At 34.9% G+C, this 13,086-nt stretch overlaps 1 protein-coding gene across 1 annotated transcript in view; it reads right to left on the reverse strand.

The window, feature by feature from the left end:
• The window catches only part of LOC113240392, a 52,981-nt gene that overhangs the window by 26,131 nt on the left and 13,764 nt on the right, over window positions 1-13,086 (reverse strand). Inside the window, exon 8 of the mRNA XM_026477682.1 lies at window positions 4,391-4,512. Within this exon, the coding sequence (XP_026333467.1) occupies window positions 4,391-4,512 (122 nt within the window). The remainder of the gene's footprint in view (window positions 1-4,390; window positions 4,513-13,086) is intronic.

Here is a 13,086-nt window from a genome sequence, read left to right on the forward strand (position 1 = left end):
CCAAGTGACGCGATCCGTTTTTTGAGCCTCAGTCAAATTGTGTAGGATCCACCGAGAGCACAGCTTTTTCATACCCAAATGTTTGTGTAGTATTGATTATATTTGAATCATGCTTATACTTAAACATGCCCGAATCTCATGGTATGTCACATGCCTGTCTGTTTTGATCATACGGCGCATAGCATCGATGTTTTTGTTGTTCAAGGCAGTGGACGGGCAACCATCACGAAATTCGTCACTGAGATTCACACGACCGCGTTTGAATTCTGCAAACCAGCTATAAATAGTCGTCTTGTATGGTGCTTCATCGCCAAAAGCAGTTTGAAGCCAAGCGAAGCTCCACTGAGTGTTAAATTACACTTAAAGTAGTAGAAAAGTCATAGTACCAAAATTTTCACGAGTTAAATCCATGGTGATGTAGACAACCAATTTCTAAAATGACGCCACAATGTAAAAACAAGACGACACAAACTGTATTCTACAGCCAAAGAGTTCCATTTTCAAATGTTGTAATTACTTTTTAAATATTGTTTATGGAAGTGGCCAGTTCCGGAAACTTATAGTGCGCCCCATGTATTTCAATAATTTCTAAGCTTAATTGTACACGTGTACATAGATTGTGATGTGTATTGTATTTGAGCTAATTTAGTTTAACTTGGTTGAGTGTTTGCGACTCTATCTTTTTTGCTTTTAGAGCAAATTAAGGTTTTACTAGAATGAGTGTTTGTAACTCAATCTTTTCTTCTTTTAGACACAATACCAGAGACACAAGGCAAACATTTGTGTAATAGTGGAACTATAAACAGGATATAAAGTTTTCGGACTGTTACAAAAGTGGATCTCAATCCTATTCCGAATGGAATATTACCCTTTCAAAGATTGCGCTTCCAATCTTGCTATATACAAGTGCAGGCCGAGCATTTTGACGCGCTTACATTTAGCGGTGGAATGGCGATGATTGATAAAATCATGAAGACAATAATTTTCTTTGACAAATATCATGATATTTTTATCTGACAAGTTATCGACGCTGATTCTCTTGTGTTTTTATTATTTCGTCTTTTTAATATCTAAAAAATTCTAACTTAAAGAGAACGTTCTGCGAGTTTTTATACAGACTTTTTATAATTTATATTTTGTATTTAATATCTAGTGACGGACGAACAAGTCGTGCGCCTGATGGCAAGATACACGCCTGTCCATAACAATTGCAATGCCACTCAGAGATTTAAATCGCAAAGATCTGAGGTGCACTGACACTGCGCCCGACACCCTGAGACATAAGTTGACAAGTCCCACGTGCCTGTAATTTCACCAGCACCCTTACCCTTCAAAACTAGAAAATAGCAGCTAATATTACTGCTTTCCCTGGGCGAACTCTTTAACAAGGTGCTCTACTGCTACTAACAGTATGCTCCATGCGAGCATAGTTTGTTATTATTATTTTGGATACTAAGTAATCATACTCACTCGTACAGAGAATTCCCAGGTTCTTGGTGTGGTTTTCTGACAAAAGTTGTGACTTTCACATTTAAATCTTAAAAGCAAATACAACTTGATTTTAGATTCGAAATTTTTTGTCACTGCTAAAGTTTCTCCAGACGCCGTTAAAGGAGCTTACGGCGACATTTTATAGCTCATAAATTGACCTATCACAGTTAGAACTCCATTGTCTCCTTTAAACAAGTGGCTATAAAAATAATGGGTATATTTACCGCAGGAGGCGATCTATAAAAAGAGCGCCATTTTTAGGGACCCTCAGACGATTAGTGAACTAGTTCGCCAACTAAATATTTGATCGATTCAAACTATCGAAAACCGACTCGATATAGGATTCATTCCAGTAGCGGCAGAGCTCCTTGTGAAAAAGTTCCTCCAGGGAGGTACTATCGCCATACCTCGTTCACACTACCGCCATACCGCGTAAACACAGCGAAAACGGATGAGCAAATATAAAAAGTGGTAATTATTTATGTTTCGAAATGCGAAAAAAGAGTCAACAAGCTACAAGACTATGAAAAATGTTTAGAAACTTCTACCAAACGTTTTTCACTACACTTGATATAAATTGAAAAACATTCCGGAGTTAGCGTTAGAGCTCTTTGTGAGAGAGTTCGTCCAGGGAAGTACTGTCACTTTACTTATTTCTGCCGCTAAGCAGTAATGTGTGTATTACTGCGTGTCGGTTATGAAAGGCGCCAGTGGAATTGTAGGCAAATGGGACTTGTCAAGCTATGTCTCAGAGTGACGGTCGCAGTAGCTGTGCCCCTCGGATCTTTGAGATTCACAGCACTGAGAGTTACTGCAACTTTTTTTTATAATATCAAGTGACGGGATGAACAAGTCGTGCGCCTGTTGGTAAACAACACGCCTGTCCATAACAGTTGCAGTGCTACTCAGAGGGGCACTGCCACTTCGTCCGACACCCAGAGACTATATGAAAAGTCTCATATGCCTGTTATGAACAGGCGTGTCATTTACCACCAGGTGGGCGCATGTTCGTCCGGTCACTTGGTCTCATAAAAAAATTTAAAACAGTAAGAATATACTTTTCAAGGAAATTACAACGGAATTTATATCAAACATTTTTTTAGTAAAAGTGTCAACAATAACTCACAATATTTTTAGCGTACAAAATAACGAACAGAAAATCAAATTTCAAACAGAATGGATTAAGCTAAATCACATAAGGGCCACCGGTAATTCCGGCACGCCAGACGTGCGCTTCACCTGTTTTATTTAACGGTACCTACTAGGTATAAGATTTCGACCAAAAACACTTTTGTTACCATTTTAATAGCAAACCGATTTGTCAAACTCACAGCGTGTCTACGTTTAAGTAACTGTAAGTTCAATTAAATTTAATTTTTTTCAATTAAAATAAAATATTCCAGGATTGGTTCTACACGAGTATAAAGCGGATACAGCCTTGAACTTATAGGCTATATTACACGAGCAGTGATATTATATTTTTATTAACCGACTTTAAAAAGGAGGAGGTTCTCAATTAACCTATATGTTTTTTTTTTGTATGTATGTAACGCGATAACTCCGGTATTTGTGCACCGATTTTAATGTTTTTTTTTTTATTGGAAAGAGGGTACCTCCATAGTAGTCCTATTTAAATTTGAAGAAAATCATGCACCTCTAAGAGTGGCTGTTCACGCATGGAGGTTCATTTTTATAAATAGCGCCTAAATTTTATTATAAGGAGCAATTATTTTAATATTTGATTTTGCTAATCTCTAATTCAAGACGGTTTTCTCTCTCAATATACTTTGAGTAATGAGAACCGACTGTTAATTTCTCCTGCGTCTAGTTCCTTATAGTGGCGAACTAGGGGATGAATCCGGGTTTGCGCACTTTCCGGTAACCGATTTCGAAAAAACTTGGCAAATAGATGTAATTCCACGTACTTTTGAGGTCGGTTTTTTTAGTACTCTGTACTGAGATTATATGATATCAAGTGACAGGACGAATAAGACGTGTGCCTGTTGATAGGTACGCCTGTCCATAATAGGTGCAGTGCCACTCAGAGTTTTAAATCATAAAATCTGAGGGACACTACTACTGCGCCCCGAGTCTCATGTGCCTATAATGGTACATGGTACCTGAACAAGGTATGGTAGTAGCACTTCCTTAGACGAACTTTTTCACAATTAGCTCTACCGCTATTAGAATTAATACTATTTTGAGTCGGTCTTGGATAGTCTGAATCGCTTAAAAGTAGTTGGCGAACTAGTTCACTAATCGTCTGAGGGACTCTAAAAATGGCGCTCTCTATAAGGATCACCTCTTTCGGTAAATATACCCATTATTTTTGTAGCCAATTGTTTAAAGGAGACAACGGAGTTAAACCGTGATAGGTCAATTTATGAGCTGTAAAATGTCGCCGTAAGCTCCTTTAACGGCGTCTGTGGAAACTTTAGCATTGACAAAAAATTTGGAATCGAAAATCATTATTTGCTTTTAAGATTTAAATGTGTTTAGTTGCAGTGCCACTCAGAGCTTTAAATCACAAAGATCTGAAAGGCACTGCCACTGCGCCCGTCATCCTAAGACATAAGTTAATAAGTCCCATGTGCCTGTAATTTCACCAATATCCTTAACTCTTCAAAACCGGAACGCAGTAATGCTCACATTAGCGCTTGGCGACAGAAATAAGTAAGGTAAAACAGACGAGCTCTTTTACAAGGAGCTCTACTGCTACAACACATAACTGCTACACAATATCCAAGTTGGGGAAAGTTTGAGCATGTATGTATGGTTTCGCATCTCATCAACGTTAGTCAAACATTACTTTAACCATGAAACAAAACATCGTAACTAAATCTAAATGAAAAGGAAGAACGCTCAGTGCCATTGCAAAAAGAAACGTAAGTAAACTTACCAACGATCCCCATCGTATCCCGGAAGACTTGTCTCCGAACCCTCAGCGAGGGAAGCTGGCCTAAACGGATCCTGGCCTGAGTACCACGCTTCAACAGCGTTGGAGTTGTATTAGTGTGACGACTGAAATATAAAATATAACAGTGTAAAGTTTTTTGGCCCAATGATACGCACGGTAGGCGATGGACAAAGACACAATTCTTTTCTCAAGTGTATTTGACTCATGCTTATGCCTATAGGTGCCCGAATCTTATGGTACGTCTCACGCCTGTCTGTTTTGATCATACGACACACAGCATCGATGTTTTTATTGTTCACAGCAGTGGACGCGACTATCACGAAATTCGTCACTGAGATTCACACGACCGCGTTTGAATTCTGCAAACCAGCTATAAATAGTCGTCTTGCATGGTGCTTCATCGCCAAAAGCAGTTTTAAGCCGAGCGAAGCTCCGCTGAGCTGTTACACTACACTTAAAGTCGTAGAAAAACATACTACGAAAATTTTCACGAGTTAAATCTATGGTGATGTAGACAACCAATTTCTAAAATGACGCCACAATGTAAAAACAAGTGACAGTCAGATGAAACAAACTGTATTCTACGGCCAAAGAGTTCTATTTTCAAATGTTGTAATTACTTTTTAAATATTGTTTATGTAAGTGGCCAGTTCCGGAAACTTATGGTGCGCCCTATGTACTCTAGCTCGCGTGATACAGCAAATAAAAGAAAAGGGTAAGACCACGCAATTACGCTCATCAGTCGCGCGTGCAATCGCGCACTCCTACGCGCGCTAGTTTCAAGCGGTCAACCTGCGCTATTAGCATTTACACGGACGCTCTTTCCGTTATAACAAAAACGAACACGAGCAATCGCACGTGAAAGAACGTTAGTTCAAAAAATATCAAACAGGTAATCGCGCACGATTGCGCGTGCAGTCTTTCCCGCGCGTAATCCTGTACGCGACTGATCACGCACGATAGAGTGCCTGAATAAAGGGGGCTATTACGTTTGCCTTTCATAATGCGTCCTCTGTGAGTCGCTGAAGAGGCACTGGAACCGGTAGGGATGATTTGCAAATAACGGGTTGAAACAGGCAGGCATATCGCCGGTGTTCATAGAGCGGCACGGATGAAGTTTTCCGGGTGGTAAACCGCATTCTGACCTCATATACAGCGAAATGTGTGAAAGTGGAAATTTAGCTTCGAAAAACTTATTTTCATTTAATTTTAGTTCAGTTCCCTTTCATTTCACTTTAATTTAATTTTCATAACTTTTGACTGATTATTATTCGGATTATATTAATTAGTTTTGACCACTTTATTCATTTTAATTGTAATTATATTTTTTGCGATGGGTCGCTGTCGCTGGAATTTATTTATTTTTTATTTATTTATTAAAGAGATCCCAGGATCGATTGCCGGTAAGATCAATTTGGGAAGTATTACTTTTCAAAATAAGTACTGGTCTAGGTGTTCTGTAGTGGCCTGTGGAAATACCTTTACTTACTCATAACACAGAAAATTCCCTGTTAATTGACGTGGGTGTCTGGCGCTTTATTATTTTTATTATAGAAGAAATTTCAACTTTTCTACCGCTATGATATAAATGAACTTCCTGCAAGGAGGCAAAAGTATATTGAATAAAATATACACTCGTGCTGGGTGCATATCGTCGGTGTTTTGTAGAAATGGCGAAAACGCCATTTCGAAAGCTTTTTCATGTTTAGTTTTTCACGACTGTTTTAAAATATTTCGAAATTTTAAACAGGACGTAAATATTTAAAAACAGTCGTTAAAACCTAAAAATTTTTTGAAATGTAACTTTCGCCCTTTCTGCAAAATACTGACGATAGTTTAATGAAAAAAAATATTATTTATTCCCTAATAACCAAAGGAGGACGCCTTTTGATACTACCAACTAGCAGCAATAAGAGCGTCTATGTAGAGTGGCACTTGAAGACACGCTGTTCATTTGTCTCCGTCCGCAAGAAGGTAACTTGGTACTACAGGATGTCTTCAGCTCAATGGAAGCAAGTTTTTGTAACAAAATAGCATAACTTTTTATCAACTGTTAACGTTTTTAACAAGTGTAAACGGGCTTTTGAAGCCACAAATACTGTTTTTACAAGATTATTTTTATTTTAAGTACATTATGAAGAAAATACGAAGAAAGAAATAGTGACGATGAAAATTAGAACTGTAGTTCTTATTTTAAACCAAACTACAAAAGATTTTATTCTGAAAATTCCACTAATTACGAATTCAAAGTTTTTGTTAATAAACAAAAATGTGATTTTAGTGAAAATGAAAACCTAAATATTGACTCCCGCCGCCTAAAAGACTATTTAAAAACCCAAACACGAGAACTAAGTTATGTAAGAGTAAGTGAAAACATAACGTATTAGAACTACAATGGAAAATATTTATTGAGGATCCCGATAATTAAACGAAGACACGGCTCAAAGGACTTGTATCCATATACGTATATACGATTATACGAGTTAGGTAATCACGTTCCCGCCAAAGTATAATGTTCGAGAAAAAACCTACTTCCATCTCAAGTTGTTTATTATTATTGGAATTTCATTCGTATTACTTTCGCCTCTTAATAATGAAACTTGTTAACTATTCTGACGGCAAACGTATCATCAAAAAGTTAACTATTAGAACTAAGCTTATATTAAATAGATGAAATAAGATCTCCGCAAGGTACTGGCAACACCAATGGAATAAATAATAAGGAATATTGCGATTTGCAACATTGATTCAATGAGCAAACCCAGGCAATGATAGTGTAAGTAATGTCTTCTAGTGTACTTTGGAATCTTATCAGCCCTCGCATTTACGTAATGGTGAATCGTAGCGAATTGGAGTAATATTTGCCCAATCTCAAATGTTACTTCGTTGCGGACTTTGGGGAATTCACGAAACAGTAAATGGGTTTCTTCATTCAGAGAAATCTGTTGACTGGATTCAGTAAAAACTGTTATAGATATTCTGTTTATATTGTAATGATTCTATTTCTCGAATCGCAATTCAACCTTATGTTTGGTTTATTTATTATTGTTGACGTGCTTATTTTATCATTTATTCATTGTTTGTCTAAGGTTTACCCTTAGAATAATAACGCATAGAATGATAGTTTCATATCAAACGAACTGTCACAAGTGAGGCAAAAATCAAATTCATGTAGGCTAGTTTTAGTAGTAGGTTAATTTTCGGTTTTAGTGAATATTTATATAAAAATACAAGTTGAAACGCGTTACTTCCTTGTGGAATGTGATGTTAGTATCTATTTTATGTTTGTCTGACGTATTTTTACACTCATTTACCGCACATTTCGTCATTTTTAGCTAAAATTCTTGATCTGTTCGCGTTGCAAGTTGACCTTGAGCACTGAAGGCCCGCCCGCTCGTGTAGGCCCTTTTGGCGCGCTTCAATTTGCCTCACTTAGCGTATGCTGACTAGGTTTCTATGCGTTATTATTCTAAGGGTTTACCCGTATACTATGGAAACCAAAGGACATGTTATATTGAAGTATGTAAATCAGACGTTATATGTATATGATGCATTTAGACGTTGAAAACATAAACATTTTATTGTCTTTGTTTAACTACTGCGTGACGTCGTAAGCCAAAAGAGATAGAACTACATTCATTTATGTCAAACACGGGAATCGAAAATACGTAACGTTATCTTAAATGCCAACTGTCCTCATTTTGAAATTTTTGTAGTACACTTTGATAACCGTTTCCGGTTGTCAAAGGGAAGTACATCAAATGTCAAAACCAATATTTGGCCAAATGTTTTAGTGAATTATTCGCATAAATTGTAATGAAATGAACAAAAATATTGACAGTGAGAACAATTAAGTATTGATAAAAAACGTCGCTGCAGCATTAAGGGGTGCGGAAATCGGAAATCAACTTTAAACTTTAAATGATTGTTGACAACGATTATTTTGAGATAGTGTTGTTCTAGTAAACAGACATATTATCGATATTCTGTTATTACAACAATTCGCTACGAGGTTTTCATTATTCCATTATTATTATTTTTAAACTTTACCTACAAATGAAAAAAGAAAAGAATGGTTGGAAATTATAGGACTGCCGAACATAAGCATTGGATCAAATACCGTCGTCGTTTGTTCGCTCCATTTTAATGACACTTTGAATGTAACTAGATTATGTATTTATTTACCAATAAATGTAACGATGGAATTGCATTATCATATGATAATGCTATTCCATCGTTACATGTATTGGTAAATAACTTTATATTTAATTTTGATTAAAATGGCTCATAACTTTCCTAGTAATAATCGCCTAGTGTTAATCATACTTTGATTACAGTAAAGTATACAAATTTGCAAAGATAAAAAACAGTTTCAACATTAAAGTCACACATTTGCATGTCGACTTATCTATGATTATGGTACAACACTAAATCCGCCATTTGTGATGGACATTTTTGGTTTAGGTAGGTACGCTTATTCCCTAGATATGGCAGCTCCTTTCCTTTATTTTTTTCCATCCTCTAAGGTAAACCCTAAAAAAATAAGGTTTACGTATTCATTTTGACATGAATTGGTTTTTAATTTAAGTATTACTACGTTTTGATGGCTCTGTAGTCAATGCTCAATTTTTTTGCATAAATTTTCACCCATTTATTTTCTCTAGGCAAAGTTACTACCATATAGCCTCATCATGTATTAGTATCTTTAATGCAAAATTGAACATCATAGTAAAACGACAAATAAACCAAACTAAAGCGAAACTCGTAGTCATAATTAGGTTTTATAAGATATGTATGTCACATTGGATCAAATTATTTATTACAAATCACTACAGTAGTATTGTAAGTTGTAATTGGAGAGGATTTAATATCCTTTTGTACAAACATGTACCTTATTTGCAGTTTATTAACTAAATTTAAGGTAAATCCATTCGACAGTTTGAATGACAAACATACCATACAATTGGCAGTTATTTTAAATTCTAAAAATATACAAAGTTTTATTAACACGTCATAAATTTTGATTTAAAGTTTAATGATTTTCACATATTACTTGGTTTTTATTTCGGGACTTAATCATGTAAAAAAAATTATTTTAATTACATCGATGTTTCGGACGTATTGCAATGTCCATGGTCTCGAAGAGATTGGTGTCACAAATTTGAAATAAAATTTAAAAAAAACAATTGTAATCCATTTCCCGTTGTTACGGGAAATAAATTAGAATTGTTTTTTTTTTATTTAATCAAATACCCTTTGATAACCGTTTCCTGTTGTCAAAGGGAAGTACATCAAATGTCAAAACCAATATTTGGCCAAATGTTTTAGTGAATTATTCGCATAAATTGTAATGAAATAAACAAAAATATTGACAGTGAGAACAATTAAGTATTGATAAAAAAACGTCGCTGCAGCATTAAGGGGTGCGGAAATCGGAAATCAACCGAATGTTACATTACACTGGCATTTGTTATTTTTCTGCTTGAATTAGCTTTGGTTACTTTAGATTGCCTGTTTATTAGTATATTTTGATGATTGTTGACAACGATTATTTTGAGATAGTGTTGTTCTAGTAAACAGACATATTATCGATATTCTGTTATTAAAACAATTCACTACGAGGTTTTCATTATTCCATTATTATTATTTTTAAACTTTCCCAACAAATGAAAAAAGAAAAGAATGGTTGGAAATTATAGGACTGCCGAACATAAGCATTGAATCAAATACCATCGTCGTTTGTTCGCTCCATTTTGAAGGCACTTTGAATGTAACTAGATTATGTATTTATTTACCAATAAATGTAACCATACATTTATTGGTAAATAACTTTATATATCATTTTGATTAAAATGGCTCATAACTTTCCTAGTAATAATAGCCTAGTATTAATCATACTTTGATTACAATAAAGTATACAAATTTGCAAAGATAAAAAACAGTTTCAACATTCAAGTCACACATTTGCATGTCGACTTATCTATGATTATGGTACAACACTAAATCCGCCATTTGTGGTGGACATTTTTGGTTTCGGTAGGTACGCTTATTCCGTAGATAGGGCAGCTCCTTTCCTTTATTTTTTCCATCCTCTAAGGTAAACCCTAAAAAAATAAGGTTTACGTATTCATGACATGAATTAGTTTTTAATTTAAGTATTACTACGTTTTGATGGCTCTGTAGTCAATGCTCAATGTTTTTTTCATAAATTCTCAGCCATTTATTTTCTGTAGGCAAACTTACTACCATATAGCCTCATCATGTATTAGTATCTTTAATGCAAAATTGAACATCATAGTAAAACGACAAATAAACCAAACTAAAGCGAAACTCGTAGTCATAATTAGGTTTAATAAGATATGTATGTCACATTGGATCAAATTATTTATTACAAATCACTACAGTAGTATTGTGTGTTGTAATTGGAGAGGATTTAATATTGATTTTAGAACTTCCTTTTGTACTAACATGTACCTTACTTGCAGTTTATTTAACTAAATTTAAGGTAAATCCATTGAACTGTTTGAATGACAAACATACCGCTCATTTGGTGCTACAGATATGAAAAAATTGGCAGTTATTTTAAATTCTAAAAATGTACAAAGTTTTATTGACACGTCATAAATTTTGATTTAAAGTTTAATGATTTTCACACATTATTTGGTTTTTATTTCGGGACTTAATCATGTATAAAACTTATTTTAATTACATCGATGTTTCAGACGTATTGCAACGTCCTTGGTCTCGAAGAGATTGGTGTCCCAATTCTAATAAGTGTCTAATTTATTTCCTGTTGTTACGGGAAATAAATTAGAATTGTTTTTTTTATTTATTTTATTTTATTAAATAACAAGGTTTCACTAAATGAGCGTTTTGTACTACATAAATTATAATTAGCGAAAAGTTACAGAGTTGAAAATAAAATTAATTAAGGTGTAAATAAGGTTACGATAATATTAGCGCTAAATAAAATCCACCTCTGGTTTCACTTCGGTTTAATTGAGGTTAAATTCAATATTATTCCATTGGTTCATTATCGGATCAAGACTGAGCTGCTCGCCCATACCACGGATCTTTTACGATTTTCATTGAGGTGGCAGTGTGAAGTTAGGCGTGAATAACACAACGCGATTCGAAATGCCACTTAAGTAGTCAATACGACAACTAAATAATGCGCGAAATTCGGTGCGAATACCATAGTGGTACTAAAATAATCAACAGAATAACTAAATGGATAAAGCGTAACAATAATTCGAGCAATACATCCTACACCCCTTTTCAATTTAACACAGGTAATATCAGCTGAGCTGGTAAAAGAATTATAAGTAAAACTGCCTATTTACAGCCTTTGGAGTTTTGGAGGAGACCCTTGGTCCGTGGGGTTTCGTAGCCCTTCATCTGTACAAAATGTTATCAAAAAATTCATAAACTATCTGGGGAACCCAAGGTAGACAGCTACCTTGGACACCACATTAGCATAGCCATACAAAGGGGGAACGCTGCCAGTATCTTGGGCACCTTGCCGCGGGGATATAATTTTATTCTATCTTACCTATAAATTTTAAGTTATTGTCTTATAATACTATTGATAAGAAAGAAATATTTCCTCGATATGACTGAACTCGACCAGGGTCTTTTGCCAAAATTAGGCAAAGACCGTGTCAGCAGATCTTTCGAATTTCTCTATGTGAATTCATCCAGTCAGATCGTAGCAATTTGTCTTTCTTCTTTTACCTTTGTGTCAATAATCGTTAAAAATAGTGGTTAAAAACCAAAAACAAAGCTAAAAAATTCATAAGGCCTGCCGAGGCTTTATGAACGAACCGGCGGCGGCGTTCGGTCCGTCGCTTAACTGGCTGAGCATCTGGCACGGATTGCCTTATTCACATGCAGATTTGAATCAATAACTATCTATTTTAGTATTTTCACTCAAATATCATGATAGTTAGTGGACGGAAATATTTAACATATTAATAACTTTTGAGACCTTCTTCACCCTTCAAAAGCATTTAAATTCCACCGTGCATGAACAGCACCGGCACCGTGTATAAACAGTCCAATTGATATTTTAAAAAGTACAGATCGTCTTTAGAAAGAGAAGTTTTTCTACTAAAAATATGAATAAGTCTTAATAGCGATAAGTTCCCTACCGATTTGTGCTTGAAGACAAAATTTGGAAAAAAATTGCGAATTTCCAAAGTTCCCTCTTAACACATGAAGAATTTCAGAATCCATTAATGTATCACGCTTCTTTATAGCTCGTTAAATAATTGAACTTTTCACTTTCTATTCAGTGGATCAGAAACTGTTATTTTAACTTTCAAAGAGAATTTTCCTAAGCAAATTCAATCTTTTACTTTGAAAGAACCGAGTCACCTATATAATGTAACCCAATCTGTCGAGCAATTCGGATAGGGGCCAAGGGGATTAGCTTTCAATAAAACTTTATATTAAATCAAATTCACAAAGATTTGCGAATAAGTTTAGATAGCTTTTGGTTTTTAAAGTTATCAGCGATGTTTGTACTCGAAATTTCAATATTACTATTTAAATCTTAATAGTGCATGTTGAATTTAGAAGGCGAACTTTCTAAATGATCTCTTGTTTGAATCCAAAAATAACATAACTCTTTTAATTAAATTTTTATTGAATTGATATTCAATTATTTTTTGTGAAAT

Source organism: Hyposmocoma kahamanoa, unplaced genomic scaffold (genome assembly GCF_003589595.1).
Source record: "Hyposmocoma kahamanoa isolate Upper Pololo Valley unplaced genomic scaffold, ASM358959v1 138, whole genome shotgun sequence".
NCBI lineage: Eukaryota > Metazoa > Arthropoda > Insecta > Lepidoptera > Cosmopterigidae > Hyposmocoma > Hyposmocoma kahamanoa.